The sequence below is a fragment of the Paramacrobiotus metropolitanus genome, unplaced genomic scaffold, assembly GCF_019649055.1.
Source record: "Paramacrobiotus metropolitanus isolate TYO unplaced genomic scaffold, Prichtersi_v1.0 Parri_scaffold0000020, whole genome shotgun sequence".
NCBI classification, from domain to species: domain Eukaryota; kingdom Metazoa; phylum Tardigrada; class Eutardigrada; order Parachela; family Macrobiotidae; genus Paramacrobiotus; species Paramacrobiotus metropolitanus.
Window position 1 is genome coordinate 289,676 of NW_026570240.1, and position 24,371 is coordinate 314,046.

The following is a 24,371-nucleotide window of genomic DNA, read 5'->3' on the forward strand; positions in this document are numbered from 1 at the left end:
AAATCATAACAGACGCCATGCAGAAGGGTGGGCGGTTACCATAACACGCTCCGTAATTATTGCGGTTACTACCAGTTGGACTGTTGGAGTACTCCCATTCACTAAATTTAGCCTGTTGCGCAACGAGACCCAAAGCGCAGGGCCGCAGGATGTGTTATTGAGGGCAGTCGGAAGCACGCACCTTGGAATGCTAGAGATTTAGCAACTCCAAAATTTGCAAACTGCATCCCATCAGGGTGTTTGCGTTCGTCTGCACTGTTTATGGTTTTCGAATGCTGCCGAAGCCATTCCAAAACCATAATAACAACGGCTTCACAAACAGAAAGTGTGTCGTTTATATATTTTGTTCTGCGCGATGAGCGAATTCTGCGCAGTCATGCGGAGTGTTCCCCTTCTTCCGCGCCTTTTGGTTTTCTGTGTAATTTTTCTTGACAATCAGCAAGTGAATCCTGCTACGGAATTATTTTTGAGCAGTGAGGATGGGCGAATACACGTGGAGGTAGGCAATGTCGTCGTGTGGGCTTCGCCGTCAGCTTGGTTGCAAAAGCAGTACGTACGATAATGCACTTTACTTGCTGATTGCCAGATGGACTCTTTGTTCGCCGTGCGGAATCCTGCCGATGTCTTCGCCTTCCTAGACCAAGAACAAAGCATTACCGAAATGCAGGAGCTGGAAGAAGGTATTCGAAGACATGCTGTCACATGCAGTTGTTTCCATCGCCATGTACATGCTTTCTTCTAGCTTTGGGCAAAATGCGCAGTCGTCTGGATGAGCTGATGAACCGCGACGACGACGATGTGGATATTGAGAAAGTGATACTGAGAAACGAACCTGACTGTAATTGACTCTCTGATGCAGAAAATGCATCGTTCCTAGTTGTTTGATTCGTACTTCGTAGGTATGCGCGCTGGTGATTTGTACAAGAAACTCAACTTGTTCGAAAGCGTTGTGCTTTCGTTGGAAGCAAAAGGGTTCAAGTAGGTACATTCACTACATTGTACGTTTGCCTGCACCTTTGCTAAGCTTCACTTGTGCTCTATATGTAGAACGGAGGAATTCATTACAACTTCTAGAACCAAAATTTCTCGTTCAGCGGCTGTACCTGACTGTGCACAATCTGTCAACGGAGACAGCACCGTTGGACTGCTCGGACAGTTGAAAGTGAGCTGGAAAGCCTCATCGTGTTTCATGATGGTTTTTAAATAATCTGTTTCCTTTTTGACGAGATGGGTTTCAGTACGCAATTTACGTATTATTCAGTGGGTTTGGCAAAAATTGTTTTGGCTTATTGACCGACTGTAAACGTATGCCATTGTTTAGGGTTACCAAAAGGGGCGGGGTCTGCAAGTAGCTCCCGAAGGGGACATCATTCGTGAAGTGACGGCTGGTTTAACTCCCGTGGAATACGGAACAAGTGTCTCCCAAGCTATGAAGAAAGTGTGTAAGATTGTCGCTTTTCTGGTTTTGCTTTGTGTTCATGGGCGCGTCGAACAACGATGATTTTTCTATTTCCCTCTTGTTTCTTTCTAGTTTTGCATTGATAACGTTTTGTCTTCTCTAGAATAATACTTCGTGGATTTTATTCAACATGGCAACATTTTATTATCGGATTGTCGGTGATGCCAATACTGCTATGGAATGTGCACGGCGAGCTTTGCACTTTTCACCTCGGTGAGTATTCTAGCTTGCTGCACGAATTATTATTAAATCGGTTTCGGCTGATGGTGAGGTATCATTGAACCATTTGTTTCTAGAGAACATAGGGATATTGCGCTATTAAATATGGCTTCTCTATTATTTCGCGGTGATTATCCCCGAGATGCATTGGCGATGGCTAGCATGGCGCTAGATATGAGCGGAGAGACCTCTGCGGGTTACACACTTTTGGGATTTATGTTAGCGGTACGCATTTTTTTGCTTTTTTGCAAATTTTGGCGTTGTAAACTGTAGCTGCGTTCTAACGTTTTGCATCCGCAGTCTCTTTCGAAGTTCGAAGAAGCCGTGGAGGCATTTGGGAAAGCCATCCGGCTTAGCAAACGAAAGAATAAACTTCGGGATTATCAGTTTGCTATCAAGTGCCATGCTAAGGTGCATAAAGGATTGTCGGATCAGCACAAGTAGGGTTGTGATTTAAAAACGGCAGGTGTTATCTGCAAATAAATTCTTGCTTGCTGTGATGGTGTTCAGAGGACTGCGGGATGTTATCCGTCAGTTTGAAAAAATTGGAGAAACGACTAGAAAGATTGAGTATTTGATGTCATCCATACACGATGCCAAGCGACCGTCGGCTGGAGGCCTTCTTGGTGACTACGAAAATGGGAAAGGTATGTTTTTCCGATGGCGCTTATGAAAAAGTAAATATCTTATAATTTGACCGCAGCACTTTCAGGGTACAGTCACACATTCCAAGCGGACGGTTCATATGTGATTACCGATCTGATCTCTCCGGTTTGTTTGAGTAGCGAATACGATACATAATTTTCTAGTCGTGCGGAATAAATTCCAGTGCAGAAAAGGTTTTCTTGGTGATGTTTCAGAATCGCATTTCAGTACATTTTTATCCTGATTTCTGCATTTTCTTCTCCTCCTCCCACTGCGAGTAGAGTTTTCTTCACTGCATTTCACTAGCATTTTTAATGTTTGAAACGTTACTGATGATGCTAGTATATCTGTCACGGTTGTAAGTCTGTGCATAGTTTATGTGCATTGGTTTACGGGTAGATTTCGCTTGTTTTTCGGCTGCAATCAACGTTTGGTTTGGTAGATAGAGCCTCCTCGATGGCTCAGTTCTGTGGATCTTAGTGATCCGTCAGACCCAATCAAGTTTGGACAGGTCTTTATTCCCGAAACCGATTATCATTTTTTTGCGACGGATTGGCCCACAAGTGAAGAGTGCGCTCTTCATGTAGCAAAAGAAAGGTTAAATTTTAAAACTGAAAGTGTGCTTATCCTACTGGAACATAAAGGTTTCCCGTAAGTTTTACTTTTTGTTTTTCGGAGTGCAAAGCCTTTTATTTTGTTGTCTGTAGCGTTATGTAAATAGTGTTGTTATTCCTAGATTTTGGTCTGTTGTGGGTCCGCTGCATTTGCCTGGCCACGGATTCCCGTTGCCATATTGTGAGCCGTATAGTGCACCTCAGATTTCTGAATTAGCAGCAGCGATGGATGAGGCGTTCGACAGCGATGATTCTGTACGTTACCTGGATCACGGAATGATCAAGGTCATCTCTGATTACTTAGCGGAATGTGAACGGCTGGAAGTTTTTGGGCGCAAGATGTCGATGGCGTTTATTTTGGTATGGCATGATCATTGTTCTGCCTAATGCTGATGTCAGTTCACGTGTGAAAATTCATAATATTATATGATGGAATGTAGGGAATTTTGCCATCTTGGATGTACTATAATATGGCCGCGGTTTACTGGAGGGCAATTGGGGCCACAATACGAGCAGCGGAATGTTTGAAGCGTGCATATGCTGATGTGCCTCCAAAATTCAAAGATGTGGTGCTGATAAACATGGCCACTTTCTTCAGTTTCGTTAATGAAACAGAGATGTCCTTGGCGATGGTTAAGGAAGCAGTAGAGGTTACGGCTCTGGAGGTACTCGAACCATCACAGTAGTTATTTAGAGTAGAATTAAGAATAATGCAGTAACACATTACGAACTAGTACCATATTTTTTCCATAAATTCCCGTAACAGCACCCTTTCGGAAATGTTATGAATTGATAATATTTCATTGTTCGTTCCTTATTTTTGCATAAATTTCACGTCGTTTTACGAAACTATGGATCGAGTTAACACTCTTTTTCATTTTTTTTTACAGCCGGCTACATTGTTTACGATGGGAAATGTTCTCGGAGCTCATGGTTTCCTCAGTTTGGCTGTGAAAAACTATCGTCTGACCCTCACGCAGGATGTCTCGTTCTACCCTGCACTGGAAGCGTTACGGAAAACTCGGTGCGCCCAGATAGCCATGGGTGCAACTGAAAAGTCTTTCTCGGCTGATAAAGTCCTGGAAAGTCTAGGCAATGGTGTGATTGAGATTGGCATTTTTGATACTAGCACTGGCTTGCAAATTGTAAGTAAGCGCACAACGTCTGATAATTCCGCTAAAGGCGAATCTTCTGATTTCAGCCAGAAACTTCACAACCTGATTAACGATCTGAAGAAGCCGAAAAAAATAAATAAAGCGAAATAACGAATGACGATTTATTTTGCCAATCTTATTACGGTCGTTACGCTTAGAAATGGTATTTTGGAAATCGGGTTACAAATGGGGTTTGCTAATATTAGTCCAACATGATTCCGTGTCACCTATAGCATGTTGCATTTACCTTAGTCAAATCAGACGGTGTATCAGATATATACCTAACAGTTTCACGTCGTGGTGGCGATTGATGCAGTATTTTAATCATTACATCACCTACAGCTGTTAGAAATCTGCGACTCGCGCATGATCTAGTCGCAGGTTTGCATCGCGGGGGAAAAATCAATAGTCTTGTACTTCTACGGGTATTGTGCTATACTGGTACACAAACAATATACCTAACCATAAGTGCATTCAAAAGTAGAACACTGCCACGAAAATGTAAGTTACCGCTGATGTTGCGTAACCGATCTTATCAATTCCGGTCAGGATACCTGAGTGTATTTCGCGATTAACGTTGCCAACGGCAGCGAACGGTATTGTGATCTGAGCACTTTATCAAAAGTAAATAAATAATCATTTCTATCAAGTCGACAATTTACCGGTGGTGCACGATAAGCCTTCCTAAATTCTCACAGTCTGCCGAAAAGCCAGAAAAGAGGAGATGCGTAAATTTTCCCCACTTGAACCATTAATAAAGTGACGCTGTAGTATTATTCTGACGACGAAGGCAAGTAATGTCCAGGTAATTCGGTTACTAAGACTTAAGAGTATGAGGAGGACCTTATGTCACGTTATGTGAAATGGCTCAAGTACAGCAACGTGGAAAGAAAAACCCAGCGAACAGCCGAAATCTCTGTTAATGCAGATTTTCACTTCCCCGAAGACATCCACCCTGCGTAGTCATGCTAAAGCATCTGCATCGCAGTAAAATAATAAGTTTAAATTAATTTGAAAGTTTAATAGTTTAAGTTGATTGTAAATTTTTAATTAACATGTGGCAGATTTTGACAACCCCACATGAATTCATGTCAAAATCGCTTGCGATTATTCCTTCCTTAGATTCGAATCTAAGGAAGGAATAATCGCATGCGAGCAATAAAATATGCATGTACCAGCTCAAATCATGAAATTTTGCCAGCAGAGAAATACTGTCGCTTTTTATGTAAAAAAGCTATCACTTTGCTCTAGAGTAATCGTAGAATGCCGGACAGTATAATTCTTCTGTACAGACTAGAGCGAGGCGATGGTAAAGGTCATCGGTTACTGTACTGTGTAGTTTCCGAAAAAATGTTGTTTTAAGCAGGTTGAGGTGGCATTTTTGCCCATAACCCGGGTTCTTTTTGTGGTTGCATGCATGCCGATTCGAAATACTCGTCATATTTATCCCAAATTTATTTTCGGGAACGCTTTCTATCTCGTAATCATATAGAGATCAAAATTAAGATGTCCGATCATATTCTGTCGTCTGAACTTTGTTAATCGAATTTTAAGCAGCAATTAATGCTATGTTAAACCATCACTTTTTTTATCCCGGTAAAAAAGTAAAACCGGCTGCAAAACAGATGGAAACTGTATCAACTGCAACTTTGCAAGACCTAACGTGTGCTATAACATCGACATTTCCCACCCATCCATCGCCAGTTCGGCCATCCCGGCTGGCAGTGTGCTAGGGAATTATTGTTGTTTCTACCAAAGATATATCTACTAACCCATATTAGCTATCAATTACTTGCTGGTTGACCTCATGACAGTCTGACCCAGATTGCAAATGTAAGGTATCGATGTGACGCCTTGTACGCAGATGAGAGAATCGATTCTGGGGATGATTATGCAACAATGGTTGTCGGTCAGAGACATATTAACAATTGCGATAGTTAGTATGTGTGCCAAAAATTATTAGAAAATGTCCCATTTTAGTGCACGAACGCTTTGCTTTCCTCCCTTTGTTCCACAAGCCCTCATTTAATAAACTAAATCTGAAGTATTACAGTACTTACTAATTTACTTGCTGGTACTGATAAATGGCTTGTATAGATATCTTGGCACTACGTACTTGAGCGAGTAGATCTGGATTCTAGGCTAAATTAAAGATAAATTAAATTTATTTAATTGCGGTTAATTTGCATGAGCGGCAGTTGTTTTCCCAGACAGCCCACCGCTGGTTTCCGTGGCAACATCCTACACATGATGCTATAGTAGAGTATTACCTTACATTGCTGTATAGCATGTGTTTAATCATTCATATTCGGCATTTCATTACATGTCTACACTTGACTTCAGCTTTGCTCCGAATAATGGTTTTAGCGCAAACTGCAAGTCCAAACTGTTTTGTTTTGTTTTGTGGGTTCGTCGTGTATATAGTCCAAACTGTTTTGTTTTGTTCGGTTGAGTCGTTCGTCTGAACTGATCGGAGTACTGCTATACTGCACACATCATCTCGTGTTTTTCTGTCTGCACTACCTCTGTACCCGCACATATTATGGCACCTGACGGGCGACGTGGCAGTTCGAATCGTGGGCGTGGGCGACCTCGCGGATCCGGACGTGGTGTCACCAACACAAGACGAAGCACCCGAAGCGCAACTACTAATCCCGGTATCACCAAAAAGAAATCGGCAATGGAACAACAATTAGAACTACTGAAGAAACAGATCGCTGATCTATCGGCATCCGTCGCCACAGTAGTTCCGGCATCCGACAACAGTGTGCGGTCGTTTTCTCCGTTATCAAGCCGTGTTCGAATCGAGAACTCCGGCAAGTCCGGCAAGTCCGCCAGTTTACAGCACCGCCTGCGCGACCTATCACCTGTGTCTGACCCAGGTAATGCAGTAACCGTAAGCGATGATCCCGGCGTCTCATTCACCGGTAATGCTGCTACGACTCTTAGCCGTAAAGCGACTGCAATTTTCGATTCTCTACCGGAAAATGTTAAGATTTTGCTGACACCCGTTGACAAACCTTTGCTGTACAAATTGTTCAGTAAGAAAGAGTTCGTAAACCTCAGTGACCTTTTGCCCAACATCTGCATGTCACATGCACCATCCACGTCGAAGGCATCCGCGGCAAAGACCGAACCGATTCGCGATTTCCACCAGTGGTTCAGAGCATTTAATGTTCTTAAAATGTATCGGTGTGCAGTGCATCCGGAACTGAGCTTGCCGATGTCTAAGTACATGGATCACATTGCTCAGACAGCCGCGCTGAAAGGCATTGCAACCGAACAATGGCTTGCTTACGACCGGCAGTTTCGGCTTGCAGTCTGTCGCAACCCTGATGACGTTTTGCAGTGGTCCCGAAAGAACGATGATGCTTATACAGAATATTTATCTCAACCTGTCGGGCATGATACTGATCATCCCGTTATTGGTGCGAGTCGAACCAACGTCATCCAGTGCTACCACTGTAGTGAATTCGGCCATATTCGACCGGAATGTCCGTTGCTGCTGCGCAGTAATGCCGGCAGCCGCCGTACCTCCTGGGTTGGGCAGTCTTTTCAACCTCCCGCCGGCAACGGGGATCTAAAATCGACGAAGTCTGCCACCTTTGGAACAAAGGACACTGCACAACTGGTATATTTTGCCGTTACGGCCGCCAGCATCGATGTGCCAACTGCGGGCAGCGGGAGCATCGCGAACCACAGTGCAAAGCAAAAGCAGGCAACGGTGCCCAATAGCATCATTACGCCACTGAAAGCGGATGCATTTGCGCATTTTCTAAAATGCACCCGGATCGACCGTACGTTTCATTAGTACTGCAGGTACTGCGTTCTGGAGCGGATATCGGTTATCGAGGTCCCGTTCGTACTCTATCTACTCCTAATGCAGCGTCCGCTCGTATGTATTCACAGCACCTCCAAAATCAAATTGATACGGAAGTTTCACTACTGCATTCAGTCGGACCATTTATTACTCCGCCATTTAGTACATTCGTTATAAATTCACTCGGCGTCAGGCCTAAACCGGATGGAAAATACCGCATATTGATGGATATGTCTCGCCCAACTGGAGAAAGCGTTAATGATTACATCAACAAAGATGATTACTCGCTAACATTCTGTAGCGTCGACGATGCAGTACGTCTCCTTCTCCAGCTGGGTAAAGGTGCGTTGATGGCTAAATTCGACATTCAGCATGCGTTCCGTTTGGTGCCTGTTAGACCGGCTGACTGGCATTTGCTTGGCTATCAGTGTAACGGTCTTTTCTACTTTGATATTGTTCTTCCTTTTGGTTCGCGTTCCTCTCCGTATTTGTTCTGTCTGATTTCTGATGCTGTACACTGGATCTTTGTGCATGAAACTGGTCATATTTACATGTTACACTATGTTGACGATTTCTTTCTAGCCACTACTTCTGACTCACATTTTTGTTCTCAGCTGATGATTAAATTTAGTGACCTTTGCACTTTGTTGGGCGTGCCGCTTGCTACTAAAAAAACCGAAGGCCCATCTACCAAACTAAAATTTCTCGGCATCCTTCTCGATTCGGCTTCGCAAACTCTTAGCTTACCGCATGGCAAGCTGACTGAAATGGTGACCATGCTCACTATGTGGAAGACGAAAACTGTATGTACTCGTACCGAACTTCAGAGCTTAATCGGTTCTCTTATGTTTGCGTCTAAATGTGTGCCGGTCGGTCGGCTGTTTACGAGAAGGCTGATTGCTAATCTGTCATCGGTCACTAATGCGGAAAAACTTTTTCTTGACGACGACTTCCACAAAGATGTTGATTGGTGGTTGGAGTTTCTTCCAAAATGGAACGGCACAGCGGAATTCTTAGAGGTTAACTGGACTCGCTGCGATGCGATTCAGTTATTTACTGATGCTTCTTCTACGCTTGGGTGCGGTGGTTATTTTAACGGCGCATGGTTTCAGCTACGCTGGCCACCTAATATTTTGGACGCTAAATTTTCCATAGAGTGCCTTGAGATCATTCCCATACTTGTAGCGCTTACATTATGGGGATCACAGTTAAAAGGAAAAAAAGTAATTTTCCACTGTGACAATCTTGGTGCATCTCAGGCGTGGGAAAATTATAAATCGCGAAGCAAGATTGTATTGGAGCTGATGCGGCGAATGGTGGCCATAGCAGCACGAGTTAATTTTACAATGACGATTAAGCACATATCTGGTATCGATAATAAGATTGCTGATGCTTTGTCCCGTTTTCAGATAAATCGATTTCTCATGTTAGCGCCAAATGCCGATTTGAACCCCACGCCAGTGCCGGAAAATATCTTGCGCGAGCTTTACGATTATCACCTGATGTATCATTAAATTCTCTTGACTCAACTATTAATAAACTGCGTTCTAATCATATTGCGACATCTTCCCGGAAAACTTATCAGAGTGCGTTAAACAGATTTATTGAGTTTTGCAGAAAGTTTCGCCTGTCTTCGGCACACATTACTAAATCTACCGTATTACGTTACGTGGCATTTCTCTTCGAAAGCGGCTTATCTTATTCATCAGCTAAAGTTTATTTATCAGCACTTTTTAATGCATTCAGAGAATGTGGTCTCAGTTTTGAGTTCAATGCACCGAATATTTCACAATGTCTCATTGGTTACAAGCGTCTGCGCGGTACTGTTTCTGATCGTAGACTACCAATTACTATCGATCATATGCGAATTATGAAACTTAACATCGACTGCTCCTCCCTTCTGTCACCCTTTGAAAAACACTTATACTGGAGCATGTTTACATTGTGTTTCTTTGCTTTTCTGCGCATTGGAGAAATTATCCCATTATCTGGAAGCCACTTTATATTGTTCAAGGATGTGTCATATGAAAAAGGGAAGGTTTATTTGCACCTCCGGTCATCTAAAACTGACCAATATCGCGAAGGTTGTCGCATTTCGTTACAGGCTTCCGGTCGGTCAGTCTGTGCTGTACGGGCGATGCGGAGCTACCTAGCACTTAGAAAAAGTCTAAAAAGCCCGCACACTGCCCTGTACCTCACCGCCGATGGCCTGCCGGTGCAGAGATGTGCCTTTACTCGCGAGCTCTCTTTGGCTTTACACGGAGTTCCTAATAATCATACAAACGTTTTTAGTTATGCTAAAAAAGGATGGGGTTCTGTTTGCCGTCGGATGTAGGCAAAGCCAGAGTTGGAGGCCTGGTATGCCGTCCGTCTAGCTGCCGCTAGGTGTGTGCTTGCCGTCGTAAGTAGACGCAGCCTTACGAGCAGCCGTAGCTAGAGTCATACTTGCCGTCGAAGGAGGGCGCAACCGTTGGAAGGGGGTATGTCTGCCGTCCGTACGTATAATAATCATCAATCATACGTTTTTAGCGCAAACTGCAAGTCCAAACTGTTTTCCCAACCCACCCGCCCTATGTGCGGTGATGTGTTTGTACCGTACATTTGTTCACAATAAAAAGGGGTTCGGCTTGCAGGGGAACGGCCAGCTGGCATGCTCCCGCACACCCGCTACACGGGCATTCGGGACTGTCACGCTGAGCGGTACAGCGCACTGGATGTGCCTGCTACAGCCCGTTCTCAAACAACCGACATCCTGCAAACGCCCAATTTCAATACCGTCCCGCCATTTGAAAGCGAATGCAAATTAAACTGTGATCGGCTGTGTGCGGCTGTCTCTGTGATCGGCTGTGTGCGGTGACCGTGGGTCAGCGAAGCCGGCCGACCGGGGGTCGGCGGAAGAGAGCGACCAGTGCCCTGCGCAACCGAATGCCCCAAACAAAATGGCTTGTATAGATATCTTGGCACTACGTACTTGAGCGAGTAGATCTGGATTCTAGGCTAAATTAAACGTATGTTTTTAATTTTGTGAATTTGGATTGTAAAGCTTCGTCATCTAGAGGAGTGGAAGGGATTAAAGCATAAAGCCATTTCATATTATTAGCGCAAATCTCAGATCACCAGTACAAGTACGGCATGTAGCATACGTATGTGCGAATTGTAGTAAGTTACCAAAATGATACTAAACAGCAGCGTTATAGCGCAAATGCGTTCAGATGCCATGACCGATAATTGCGAGAACTGGGAACCACATAAAACCGAATTCGAATTCGAAGTGCGGACCAATATAATCGTACTGTAGTTTCTTGCATTCAAATAATGCCATTTGAAAAAATATAGCACTGGCGTCCTCTGGTACCGATTTGGCGATTTCACCGTGGCCAGTTGCGCCGTACTTTAGGCCAGTTTAAAAGCACGGAACTGCGACATGGTACCCTACATAAAGCAAATAACAACCTGTGGCATGAATTTGATACCTTCATCGATTACGCAACCCTAAAGGAGTAGTCCCCAAGCTTGCGCTGTATAAACCCTCTCTGTCAAGAGATAACGTGTTGCAGTCCTTAATAAAATTAAGGTTGTCAAAAATCTTAATTTGCCGTTTAAATGCCGTCGTACTGTACGTGTCCGGTTTGAAGAACACATAGCCACAGCCCACAAATGCAATACGAGTAGAGAAAAGAACGCACGCAGGTTTATATAATAAATACCTATCTATTGCAGGTCCAGTTGAACTGTATTTTACTGACTGCGTAACAGTAACGGAAGAGTGGCGGTGGCTCGGAACGGGACGACAAACCGCACAAGAGCAATACTAGTGTGATTCCCGGTAATTAAATGTTTTCTGCGTGGAATATATAAGCGCAGTTGTAAGACATTTTTTTGCACACTTATCTATCTATTTATGGGGACAAAGTATGGTGCTTGAAGAGTATTGCAATTGTGTGTAACAGGTGAATATTTAATGGGTATGTATACGTTAGTTAACTAAATTTTAATGAATAAGCATTCAAGATATTCTATTCTACTATGTCTGTACATCGCACTCGTTTGCGGAATTATCAGTTATAATAATTATTATGAGTTCAGAGACGGATGGATAGGTGACCGTGATTCGTAATGTGCAACTATATCATCGTGCGATCACCATGACCATGATCTTCAAATGGATGCACGTGGAACGTAGGTATTTTTGGAAGTGAATGCATACCTGCAGAGTGCAGTCCGTTGTCAGCGTGGTTGCGCTGGAATTTAAAAATTCCGAGGCCGGAAACCGAAGATTAACAGATGTTCTGTAATTACGTACCGTCTCCAGGCCACGTATTCCTGTTATCCTTTTCAACTGTCTGTCGGGGTTGCAGCGTACCCAAAACGCGGTGCACATTTGCCTATAGCGATCGTTCAGCATACAGATAAGCTCAGTTGAAAGGTCTTCGGAGCTTGTGCTCCTGTGAATTTGGATTTCATCTTTTGTGGAGTAGGCGAATAGTCTCGCAACGACGTCGTTTTAAAATGCGCTTAAATTTAATTCTGCATAAATTTTACTTATAGATTTGTAGTCGTTCGGTTACGGTATGATTGTGCGTCTGAGATATGATATAATTATACGCTTATACACTTTTTTATTTGGTAAACTATATTTCAGTGGGTTGCACTTCTTAATTGCGATTAGTTTTCCAACACTGGTAAAAAGTTATCAACTGGATGGATTCAGTAAGCTGGTCATTTTTAGTCACAATGGCGCGTACATCGCAGAATTTGAGTCGTTGTGCGTATACATTCGTGACTATAAATAGCCAGCTAGCACTGCGTATTCTGGAGATAGGTCACAAATGATCAAATCATTATGGATCTGCAAGTGGTTTTGCGTCACTGTCCAAAATCCCTTGGAAACGTATGATAGCCTCTGCAACATATCTTCTAGATTTTTTTGTGTGTAGGACTTGAGTTTTAAGCTGACAATGAACCGAGACAACAATGACTTTGCAAGAAAAGCAAGCAGTTGTTACTATTACAAACAGATAAATATACCTATATAAATGAAAACTTACACGCTAAGTGTAATTATGTTTATATCAAGTATAGAGCAGCTAAGTTTTCATGTCGCCGTTTTGTATTCGAAAAGAAACGAAACTGTTCAAAAGATTAAAGCTGTTCAGTAAAGTTGTATAACTGATTTTACAGTATAACTTCTGTGCATGTGTAAAACTAGCAACATTAAAACATAGAAATACTTTCTGTATTCTGCATACTTCTGTATTCTGAAGTGTGGATATGCGGCTGATTGTTTTGCAGGTTTGTACTTGGAATAGTAGCTAGAGCGTACACATAAGAGTTAATACCATTGTAAAAACTAGTAAAAAAATAAAATACTAGTAAAAGTTTGGTGTGTCGAATACTTTTTTTTGGGCAGTTGCTTTTTGAAACACTATAATATGAAGTTGTCGAATAGGTTATTTTACATCCAGTGCAACGGTTTACACATCGTACAATTACAAAATTTAATAATCTCAAATCATGTGCAAGTAATTTTACATAAACACATGGAAAGAGTTTGTAGTTCTCGTTAATTTACTGTATTTACTTTCGCATAGGTGAACCTTTTTTGATTAGAAGAAGCGAAACGCAAAAAATTAAAACAATCATGCAGGCTAAATGTTAGCAGATCGTTATTTTAATTTGTAGATATGCTTTGTTCTAAAAACCGGAACAGCCCTCGTAACATAGCATGGCAGGAAGATGGGACTATAGCCGGGTATCTACCACAAAATTAACACGGATAGTCGATAGTGGATATTGGATAATACATAGACATTAGACACGTTATTTTAGTGAACGATGGCTGATACAGTAGTCCACAAATTCCAGCCTTGGCTCCAGTTAGGTACATACCTGCTAGTCTTCACGACATGGCTAAACTTTTTACCAAAAATCCACAGACAAAAGTCAAAAAAAGGCAGTGCCGTGACGTACTACTTCTTGTTATTAACTGCAAAATATTAGCCCTCCGAAACTTTAATATTTGGTGTTTTTAATAATGATCATTTGCAAGTTGTTGTACGCATATTCGAATTCTGAAAATACAGGACTATTACTAATTACTGATTGTGATAAGCGCTATATAATGTATTACTGTATACATCTTTTTTATAATAAGTAGATAAAATCATCATCATTATAATAAGTAGATCATAAAAGCATAAAAAAGATTGCGGATTATAGTACAGTAGCTATGAGACTTCTTCTCACGTTCACCTGTGGCATCACTGCACGTGCTGCCAAAAACGTTTATGGGTTTTATTTATAAAAAGCTTCCACCAGAGTAATAATAATTACAAATTAATATGAATGTCACGATATGCACGTTAGCTCTGCAAATGTCACATTAGACCGTCAGCAGCGGCGTTATATTAGGGCTGGTAATGATAAGAATCAGCCGCAAGATTACCTTCCAGAATAAAGAAAATCAAAACTCCACCTTGACGGACATGTGCAACGTGGGTTTTTAAAGGAACATTGGTCGAGAAGTTTCGACCACCGAAGTTTATAGTTGCCAAAGGCCGTTTGGGAATTCTGGTTTGATGTACATTCTGAGTACCAACATTTGGCAAAACAGAAATAATTTACAAACTAATCATTGATTACGTTATAATTACATATAGAGAAAGTATAGTCCTCTGGGGCCAGTCTGGGCAGTGGGCACTGGCGCATCATGGCAAAATCATTTTTGTACATCTCCATTATTGTCAAATAAACTTGGCCAAGGGCCACGTATCGCAAAACGACATTTTAGGCAATTAAAAGGCTGAAAATGGTTTTGAGCAACCCGAAACAAAGTGTAGCAACAAGTCAAACCAAAATAACCTGGCTAACTGCAACAATGGCATCCCGTAACCGGCATCGACGTGTCCATCAAAGACATGTAGATTTACAATCATACCCACATGCCTTGCGGATCCCGAGCAATATTCCGCTTCAGTACAAGGATTCGCTGGGATGAGGAGGATGATTTACGAACCGGGGGCGCAGGAGAGGACCGCTGCTGATCCGTAACCGTTGCTGTACTTGAAACCATTATTTTCCCACCGGAAACTGTAACAAATACGGCTTCAAGACAAATATTTTTGCTTTCATCTGAACTTTGTAATAACCTGAACAAAAATTTTAACTGTTGCGTAGGGAAAATCTACAAAGCGCTATTTCTTTGTCGTATTCTATCCGCTTTCTTCAGCACACAATTTCAGATGCTTATTTCTAGTCCACTTCAGTTCTCACTCAGCATATGTTCATGTACGCCTAATATACGTACCGCACAACACTCTAGCGTTTCCCAATTATTTTTTTTTACTTATTCATGTCATATTCCCTTTTACACATTCATATTCTCTATCATAACTGCGTTTACGCGCCTCGTCACAGCTCGTTGCTAACTACTCGTACATAATTCATACAAATGCAGCATATACCGTAGTCATTTGCCCATAAACCTGATATTTAGCGCGTCGTTGCATGATTCTGTGAAGTTGCTGATTAAAAAACTACATTGTTGGCATAACTCATAATTAAATGATCATGTTGCGCAATAAAACGACATGCGCTGATCAGGGTAGCATTCAATCACAGAATCTTGAACCATTGCGATCTATGTGATGCTTTTATTGTCAAGCGCTAAAGCGGCGAAAACAGGAATTAACATCGTTATTCGACAATTCGCCAGCAGCACTAACCGGCCCACTGTAACACTTTCGAGTTCGCTGACAGTTATTGTTGGAGGTGAAATGACGGCATTAAAAACAGCACGAAGAGAGAAGTGCTACCTTAGAGGGATCAAATATTACATCGAAAAAAAATGCGAACAAACACGCATCGATCTATAGGCCAAGGCCACGCTGCAGCATCTGGTTATAGCCTAACCGGATACTAAGTGTGCAGTTCGTCATGCCACAACGGAAACCCAACAGTTGTTTCTCCCACCGCTCACCTTGTGCTTTCTGCTCAGCTCACCATAGTGCGCATCAGATTAAATACCTGCTTACGTGCTAAATTATGATGATAAATGGACCGAATACGCCATAGTTACAGTTCTCGTGCATCACATAAGCGCAGAGGTTATCGGTTTAATAGATGATGCACGCTTCGTTAAGCATTCATCCATCTCCTAACCACACCCTGCTGGGACAAGCTAATCAATTATATCAAGCTAATTTTTTGTCAATTATCGACCAGGAGAATTTGACACTAATGCATTTCGAAGAATATTAGCCTAAATAAATTTCGCTTTATCTTTAGAAAAACCATAAAGCATTTTTTCTTGCTGAGGCTGGAGTTTGATAACTCGTACTTAATTTCGTAGCATGCCCATTTCATACAACTTGTATTCTATCTCACCTGTATTTGTCAAGCGTAAATTAAAACTGAACTGAATTACACGGAACAATTGAAACCATGAAAATGCAGTAACTACGAACCGGAATATGGAAAAAAAACTTTCCCGTTCTGCAGATAGTACTGCCGTGACTACTATTTTGCTTTTTCGACTCACCACCATTTGTTTCAAGAGGTGTCTGCACTGCAAAACATTCCAGGAAGCTATCCATATCTGTTTGCTTCAATGCATTTTGTAAGCTGTCTAGTTCCAGTTGTTTGGCCAGCAGTGTGGATTCCATGCGTTGGTCATTTAATTGCAGATCTTCGAGCGTTTTACTGTGAGCTTCCTGTAACGCCGCCAATTCCTGGATTTCGCGCACTAATCGCTCCTTTTCGTCCTTTATCTCCGCCTCCGCGTTCTCGCGTTGTTTTTCCTGCTCATTGCGCTCCGTTTGCAACTGTTCGTGCAGCATTTTCATATCATCTCTGGCTACAACAATGGCGGAATCAGATATGTTCAGTTTGGCTTTATAATCCGTGAGATCGTTTTTCAGTTTAAGCTGAACTTCTTCGGCAGCCTTTAACATTGGCTCGAATGGTAGACTAGATAATTCCTCCAGCTGGCTGAGGACACTCTTCTCTGAGTCTTGCATAAGCTTAATTTGATTCTCCATATCATTAGCTTCCAGAGCCAATTTTATTGTGCGCTGTTCCCACAGTGCGCATTCTGAAATCATACAACGAGCACGGATTTAGCAAGAAAACTTTGATTTTATGTAATATATATACCTACTCAGCTTCTACTACCCACTTAAAGTTTTAAAAGAACGTGAAAAATTTCATCACAAAAAAACCAATTAATAAAATATGCTCACCTCGATCATAATAAGCACACTCTGCTTTGGCACTGGATAATAAATCTTCCTGTTGACGAATTTCCAGTAATAATTGGGATCTTCGTTGATCCTTTTCCGGTAATTCTTTGAGACCGTGTACTGCATTCTGTTTATGCACAAGAGAAACAGTGTTGCCCATATCTGGAACAGTTGCCCTCATATGGACATCCAGTGAACCGTTGGCTGAAGGGACGGGCGCAGTAAGCAAGGGTTTGGCAACAGGTGCATTCTTCACTGGGGCTGTATTCCGGACATCAACCGGCGCTCTAACAGGAATGCTGTTGGCCACTAAATCCGCATTTCCCGGCACAGATTCTTTAACACTCTCTTTGGACTTGTAGTGCATACCGATGAGATCAGCAGGAAAATTATTTTCTTTCACGGGAGAGGGAATAAAGGGAACGACGGTGGCTTTGCCATTCACGGATGAACGATTTTTCACAATTTTCGGCGGTATCCAGTCCGTACCGTGGGTGGTCAAGGTTTTGCGCAGATTCCCAGCATAAGTGCTGTCCTGCCCGCGCTGGAATGGCGACAGATCTGGTAAAGGAGACGACGAATCGGATGCACGACTTTGACTGCCACTATTGTCCGTTTTACGCAAGATGAACTGCACATCATGCCGGAACTCCCCTTTCTGCTCTAGCAAAACCCACAGACGGTCGGACGGTGCGAGCGGCTTTTCGCATTTAGCCCAGCGCTCAAACAATACAAACCGGCCGCGTTTACCGGTGGCATGGGCCAGTGCGTAAACCACGTCTTGGCAGGTAGTTGCCGCGGAGATCCCGCAGATTGTCTTGGGCAGTCCTTCGACCCACACTTTCACTTCCATTGCATGGCTAGGATTGTTCAATCACAGATGCTCAAACTGTAAAATAAACATGCGGTGCGGATGAGCACGATCGCATCAAGCACAACGGATTAGTGTCTGCTCGCATCGGCACGATGGACAGACATGTGTACAAGCATTTCCGCTAACACGGCTCTCTCTCGATTATCCGCTTGAAACGACCGTACAACTACGCATACAAAAGTTATGGTTTTAATAACACACTCTTGTGTCTTTGCCTTTTAATATTCTATTGCAAGTGCGTATTTTTGTCTGACGGATTGTTTGTTCCGGCAAATTTTACGCGGCGGCGCGTAGAATATAAAACAGCTATCACTGTGCAGAATTATGTGGTTATGAGTCTTACGACGACACTACGCATCGTGGCAGGAAAGTTAATCTAACAAAACAGTTCACATAGAAATTTATGGAACAGCCGTTATGATAACTTCATGAATAACTGAATATTAAAGTGCTTGTCAAGATAATCTGTATTCACTCTATGCCCGACAAAATAACGCGTACGCATAAATACACAATGGATTCCGAGACCCGGATAAATATGGTTTCAATGCCTACAGTTGCAAATTGCAATCCCGAAGCCTTGCCGAACTCCGGCGAACTATTCCCAACATGCCATACAGGAGAACCCAACCAAAGAATTACTGTGCTACTGCTAGCTCAGCTAGTAATCTCATGTTGAACATTTACAGCTGACTGGACGACTGCCACATTAACATTTATAATTGAATTTATTAGCAAGTCAGTTGTGTAACCGGAAAAAGTTGAAAATTTTATCAACGGAAATTCACAAAGTTAGGGAAAATATATGATTATAAGCGACATAATTATTATAGTGTGCGGTCACATTCAAAGCCTGCAGTATTGTTTCTATAAAGTATAACTAAATTTCCAGTTTCAAGCAGAGATAATGAACGTACCACCGGCATATTCCCATAAGTACTAATATACACTTTGATTCAAAACGTCCCAATCCTCAGACTTGTGTCCGTTAAACAACAAATCGAAACCACTGCATACAATACATGCGTCAAACAGCTGAAATCAGTACTAGTAACTTATACTGAATACCGGCTCTTAATACAATTACGAATCACATTAACGTTATTAAGTACTGCCAAAAATGCTCATAGTAAAAACCATCAGATGCACATAAACTGTTTAGGATGAAGTACTTAACAGTCAGCAGCATCTTGACCGAGTTTTCCACCATCAAAACCTCAAAAAGCACGATTAGCAGCTCAAGCTTGAAAGGCACCTACGCTGACCAACAAATACTTTAGTCTTCATACCGGGTAGTCAACAAGTTATCAAAGAAAACTGCAAATATTTGAAGTACAGCCACAGTCCGCCACACATGCGCATCTACCACTGCACGCGAATCTATTGACAAACACATTGCACCAACAACTGATAATTTTATTTCAAACAAAAAATTATTTTTGTTCTTTACAAATTCCGGAGTTTATAAATAAAAGTTTACCCTCGTATTTACAACACTTTTTTATAACTATTCATCTCATGCAGTGGTTTCGTCAAAAACACAGACTATACAGTACCATAATAATTATTACGTTATCAATTATTATTTAACACAAACTGCACACTGGACAGTGGACACTCAATCCATGGTCTGCATTCACAAGTTAAAAAGCATAAACTTAATTTTCAGTAATCAGTTACAAACAATTCACCGCACTAAAGTTTTGAAATGATCAGCACTCCGCTTCGTTTCACTTTCTTTTCAATAATTCTAAACTTTCTGAAGTGAGATTACTTACAGACGGCACCAGCAATTAAACAAATAGGACACAAGTAAATAGCAAGAATGCACAAGTACAAGAGCATACTTACTATTTAGTCACTAATAACATATTGCGCCATCGAAATCGGAAACAATTTTATTGGTATTTTTTCTAAATTTAACTCACAGCCGTGTGCAGTGTTAACCATCCCATTTATGAAATTGGTGTCAAACAAAATAAAAAGCAGCCAGAAGGCCCAGAACTAGAAATATCTCACCTCTTCAAAAGAAAAAAACAGATGGCGGGCCCACATGAGTATCCAATACTATGCATACAGATTTTGGACTCCAGAAATCCTCCCCGCAACTTCGGATTTAATTCGTAGAGCGCTGTAGTAGCAAAGCAGTTGCTCGGAGTCTAGGACACACCCGACACAGTCACAAAGCAGAAGTTCGCTGAAAAATACATTGCGAAAATCGACGTAAACTATAAAAAGCAGAGATCCTAGAAGTCAGAAATTGTATGAAATATGAATCATCTTCGTCACTGTCTAGACTCCAGACGATCCAGTCTGAAAACATCACAAACCATTTGCGGACAAGCAATCCCTAACGGTAAAAATAAATATTTTCAAGTAATACTGGAAATCCAAAATTATGCCTTTGTTATGCCGATTTACAGTTACAGAAAATTGCAGACATGTGCAAAACCTGCACTCGCTCACGGTTTGTATGCTGTTTGCACGATGAAGAACTGAAATGACGGGCGTGACTCATACAGGTGTCCTAATGACTACCAACGGCATAAGTCATAACAAGGCAGATCTCAATACAGGCAACCCCACTGAGGGCGGGATCTGCAATGACGGAAGCGCTAGAGTAGCCCAAATTGCCGAAGAACACCGTAAAAGCCAGAGTTTTTTAAGCTTTTCAAAGCTTATTTGTGTTTCTTTAGTCGTTTTCACTCTTTTATTGCAGTTGGGATTTTATTTCTAATATAAAATAAGCCATAGGAAGAGGCAACATGATTAAGTACGGTGCGGCAAGTTGCAAAGCGGCTGTTGGCAACTTGGTTTCTACCGGTATATGGCAAAATTATTACTGCACGAGTTGGTTTGTTGATTTATTCCAACGAAACTTCTCAAAACCTAAGAAAAAAATAAAGCAGATACTAAACTGAACAATGTGCAAAATTAAAGAACTATTGGGACTAATTTACATGGAGTCTGATGGAGAATACCGAGATTGTATAATTACGCATCGGTGATTTAATATGAACAGTTGCACACAGTACCTACCGCACAGTGCACATTGCATTCGTATGGGGAAAATTATTAAGAAATAGTGGGAAATTGATTTTATTAAGAAATAGTGGGAAATTCATGCACGTTACATATTTAAAGGTTTTTTTATTTTTAAAAATAGAGGAAGTTAATATGCATATTTTGCAGTTCGAATCCCATTCAACAAAAACAGAAAAAGGGGAGCAAACCGATTTTTCCCAGCATTTTACTATACGAGTAGCCGCGCTAATATGCGAGCTACTCTACTGATGACGTAATGAGTCAGTGGTATTGCCTGTATTGAGATCTGCCCTGGTCATAACAACTTGACCTAAAATTTTCTGTGCACGGTGCACTGCGCTTTACCGGAATGGTCGGGAAACTGGAAGGTGTGGTTTCATTGACCGTGTTCCAAAACTACCAAAACCCAAATTTCTGTTTATAATAATTTTGCTGTGATTTCTCACATTTTTTCGTTTGGGATGTGTAACAGTCGCTACACCTCGCATTTTTGCATTCTTATTATTTTTGCGTGCAATCTTAATTTTTAATCCGAAGTTTTCATGCAACCTCTGCACTCTTGGATCGGTGATTTGTGGTGCAGTTTTAGTTTTAACCATTTTAAACTTTTAAAGTTGCCCTGACAGATGTTCTAACAGCCTAACTGTCGTGTTTTTATCGTCAAGAATCTTGAGCCTTCTGCTTTGTCAGTCTTTGTGTGTTATATAATTTTGGTTGTTCTTGCAATCTTGCACTATCTGTTTGTCTGAAAACGGCTAAATGGTGGGCCGTTGCTGTGCATAGTCGGCAAATGTACTGATCCATGAAGCATCTTGGTGCTGACTTATTATCTGTAATACTTTTTCAGCTTTACTTGTGAATACAGTAATTGGGATCGTAAGCGGTAAGCAGTACTTCGCTGCTGTTGAAGAATTTTAGTGCATACCTGATGGATAGTAGAAGCAGCCCTTCGATTATTCATTCTCTTCCTATCCAAGCAACAAATCTCGAGGTCGTGGAACAGACTGCAATCCACTCATTTCATCCGAACGGTCCGAACCCTGAACTGAACACATCCATAACCGACTCTGATTCTGTAGCATCGTACAGTGAATCGGAAGTGGGCAGTCAACTAAGTGATCAGCTCAGTTCTTCGTCAACTATTCGCCCTGTCCCACCTTCGCAGCAGCCAACGACGGTTGCCACTGTTAATGTCAACCGCGACAGTAATGTAGAGATCCGGGCTGTACATAACGTGTCGGAACAACATCGACGCAAGTACCTCAAGAGTTGTTTTGATAATCTCCAAAAAGAAGTTGTCCCCGAGTCGACCACTAAGGCGTCGCATTTACTGATAATCACTTCGGCTCTCGAAGCTATACAGCGAGTTCGGGAAGAGGACTTTCAGTTGAGAAGGTAAGTGAGCGCTAAATAAGCCTGAGCAAAGCATCTTGGACTTTAAACTGCAGTTGTGGCAAATCATAACGCTCTGTCATTTTCAAGTTCGCATTATTTTCTCTAATTTCCGGGTTTGCAGTCACGACTCACAACGTTTCTCGACTTCAGCATCATTTAAGTACTTACTGTAATTTTCAGTATTCTAAACAACTTCGCAAAAACTTAATTGTTTCTATGTAATTTCATTGGGATCGTTTTTGCAGAAAATTAAAAATTATAACTCAAAAAGTCAAAACCTAAACGTCGTTTTTGTGAATTAATATATTTCTTATGGATGTATGTTGTATAATGTATGTTTCAAATGCGATCAAATTTAGGGATAGCGAGCGTGCTCTGGACGAGCATCGGCAGCTGTTGAAGAAATTAGACGACGTTGTGCGGGAAATTCTCAGTACGGATCCTGCATTTGACGTCAACGACGTCCTGGTCCGCGCTGATCTCGCCAACCCGGAAGGATTTCACCCGTTGACCGCATTTGACCGACACATCGATCCCTTCCAGATCGAGGAAACTGTGGAAATTGTGTCGCCCTCGGGAGCACAGAAGCGGCCTTGCTTGGACGTGTCGGACGAAGGAGAAGCGCAGAACGTCCGGAAATCTGCCAAAATGCCCGCTTTGACCAACTCAAAGAAAAAAGATAAACGAGGAAAAAACAGGTAACTCAATTTTACTGCTAGCGAAAACGGGTTGCTGCGCTATCCATTTTGTAGTGCATTCTTTAGTTGATTTTGTAAAAGGTGTCTGTCTGAAAGTGTTAGATTGTTAATGCTGCGGTTTTTTCGTTTATATTTTCTTTTGCAAATTCTAACTAGAACGCTTTGAAATGCTTGGTGCGCGCGTATGAGCCGCTTTTTTTAAGTCTTTGGTTTACAACTTGATCACGCTTGCTTGTTGTAAGTCCAAGCGAGCGCTACTAAACAAGAGCGGTGATTCCCTTTCCTATTTTCACAAACTTTAGCCCTTTTCTGATTGTTTATAGTTGTTTTGTTGGCTTTATAGAGTTGTCGAAATGGAGGATGGTGGTTCTGCTGCTGAGGATACGGATCTCCCCTCAACAGACAGTGCCAAACCGGAAACTAGCAGCATGTCCAACGGAATTATGCTTAGTAGCAAAGCGCCACGTGAACCCATCCCTTTGCGAATGATTGACGAGCCTGACGAAAGCCTGGCTGATCCAGATGTGCCGCTGCCGATATTGCGGAGGAATATCTACAACCTCAACCGTAGCACCACGTTGACAACGGTGGACAGGCGGAAACTGGCGGCGGAAAGAGGCTTGCCTGTCCATTTGGCCGAGGGAGTGCCCGCACTGCCGGGCTCGAACTACTGGCCACAGTCGTTGACCATCTTCCCGGCATTTGTGAGTCGCAGTCGACCTTATCGTTCGAGCAGGAAGTATATTATTGGACCCGCTAATTTAGCTTATAGTGATGTGAAGAGTGGTGCTTCCGATGGAAGCGTTGGCGCAACGCCTGTGCCGTGACTTTTTCTTTTCCTGGACGTGGTAGGCTTAGAGGTTGATGAACGCGCTACATTTGCGTGGGTTTGCCACCGTTTGAAATGTTATTAGAGGAAGGCCTGATCTCTTGTTCACAGTATTGAAGTGATGTTTTACGCAAGAATTTTTACTGGACAGTTTCGCGTGGCTCTTGTTTGTAATTTTGTTGTTTTTTCCGGTTTATAATCACGCATTGGCTGCAGTGAACTGGAAATAGCTGATCGAAATTTTATTTGAATGAGTTGGGCTGGTGAGTGAGCTGTGGAAATGCCTGGTACAACTGCTGCCCTTGGAAATCGAACCATTAGAAAGGGATGCTTCCATTAGACTGTATTTTATTAAATTCTCTCGTGTAGGATGGCTAGGA

At 42.1% G+C, this 24,371-nt stretch overlaps 4 protein-coding genes across 5 annotated transcripts; 3 read left to right on the forward strand and 1 right to left on the reverse strand.

Annotated features, from left to right (window-relative positions):
• Positions 1 to 132: 132 nt before the first annotated feature.
• On the forward strand, positions 133 to 4,202 carry LOC129586346 (tetratricopeptide repeat protein 17-like). The gene is made up of 15 exons (XM_055479529.1): positions 133 to 499; positions 587 to 680; positions 743 to 838; positions 900 to 978; positions 1,048 to 1,162; positions 1,322 to 1,438; positions 1,563 to 1,672; positions 1,756 to 1,903; positions 1,979 to 2,118; positions 2,189 to 2,325; positions 2,391 to 2,449; positions 2,766 to 2,974; positions 3,060 to 3,297; positions 3,378 to 3,602; positions 3,828 to 4,202. Exons 1-15 carry the CDS (start codon positions 356 to 358, stop codon positions 4,200 to 4,202), a joined length of 2,286 nt encoding a protein of 761 aa, XP_055335504.1. The 5' UTR covers positions 133 to 355.
• Positions 4,203 to 6,429: 2,227 nt separating this feature from the next.
• Positions 6,430 to 10,768, forward strand: LOC129586348 (uncharacterized). The gene is made up of 3 exons (XM_055479530.1): positions 6,430 to 6,973; positions 9,321 to 9,842; positions 10,545 to 10,768. The coding sequence occupies exons 1-3, from the start codon at positions 6,634 to 6,636 to the stop codon at positions 10,766 to 10,768; spliced, it is 1,086 nt and encodes a 361-aa protein (XP_055335505.1). The 5' UTR covers positions 6,430 to 6,633.
• Positions 10,769 to 14,237: 3,469 nt separating this feature from the next.
• Positions 14,238 to 22,377, reverse strand: LOC129586204 (uncharacterized). 2 transcript variants are annotated; one of them, XM_055479274.1, is made up of 5 exons: positions 21,995 to 22,377; positions 20,044 to 20,155; positions 17,151 to 18,039; positions 16,451 to 17,002; positions 14,238 to 15,000 (listed from the first exon to the last, which is right to left on the reverse strand). In XM_055479274.1, exons 3-5 carry the CDS (start codon positions 18,001 to 18,003, stop codon positions 14,843 to 14,845), a joined length of 1,563 nt encoding a protein of 520 aa, XP_055335249.1. In that variant the 5' UTR covers positions 18,004 to 18,039; positions 20,044 to 20,155; positions 21,995 to 22,377; the 3' UTR covers positions 14,238 to 14,842. The 2 variants fall into 2 exon arrangements, with proteins under 2 accessions (XP_055335249.1, XP_055335248.1); XM_055479273.1 differs by lacking the exon at positions 21,995 to 22,377 and having other exon boundaries at positions 20,044 to 20,470.
• On the forward strand, positions 21,481 to 24,351 carry LOC129586206 (uncharacterized). Its single transcript, XM_055479275.1, has 3 exons — positions 21,481 to 22,464; positions 22,824 to 23,162; positions 23,506 to 24,351. Exons 1-3 carry the CDS (start codon positions 21,998 to 22,000, stop codon positions 23,987 to 23,989), a joined length of 1,290 nt encoding a protein of 429 aa, XP_055335250.1. The 5' UTR covers positions 21,481 to 21,997; the 3' UTR covers positions 23,990 to 24,351.
• Positions 24,352 to 24,371: the final 20 nt, after the last annotated feature.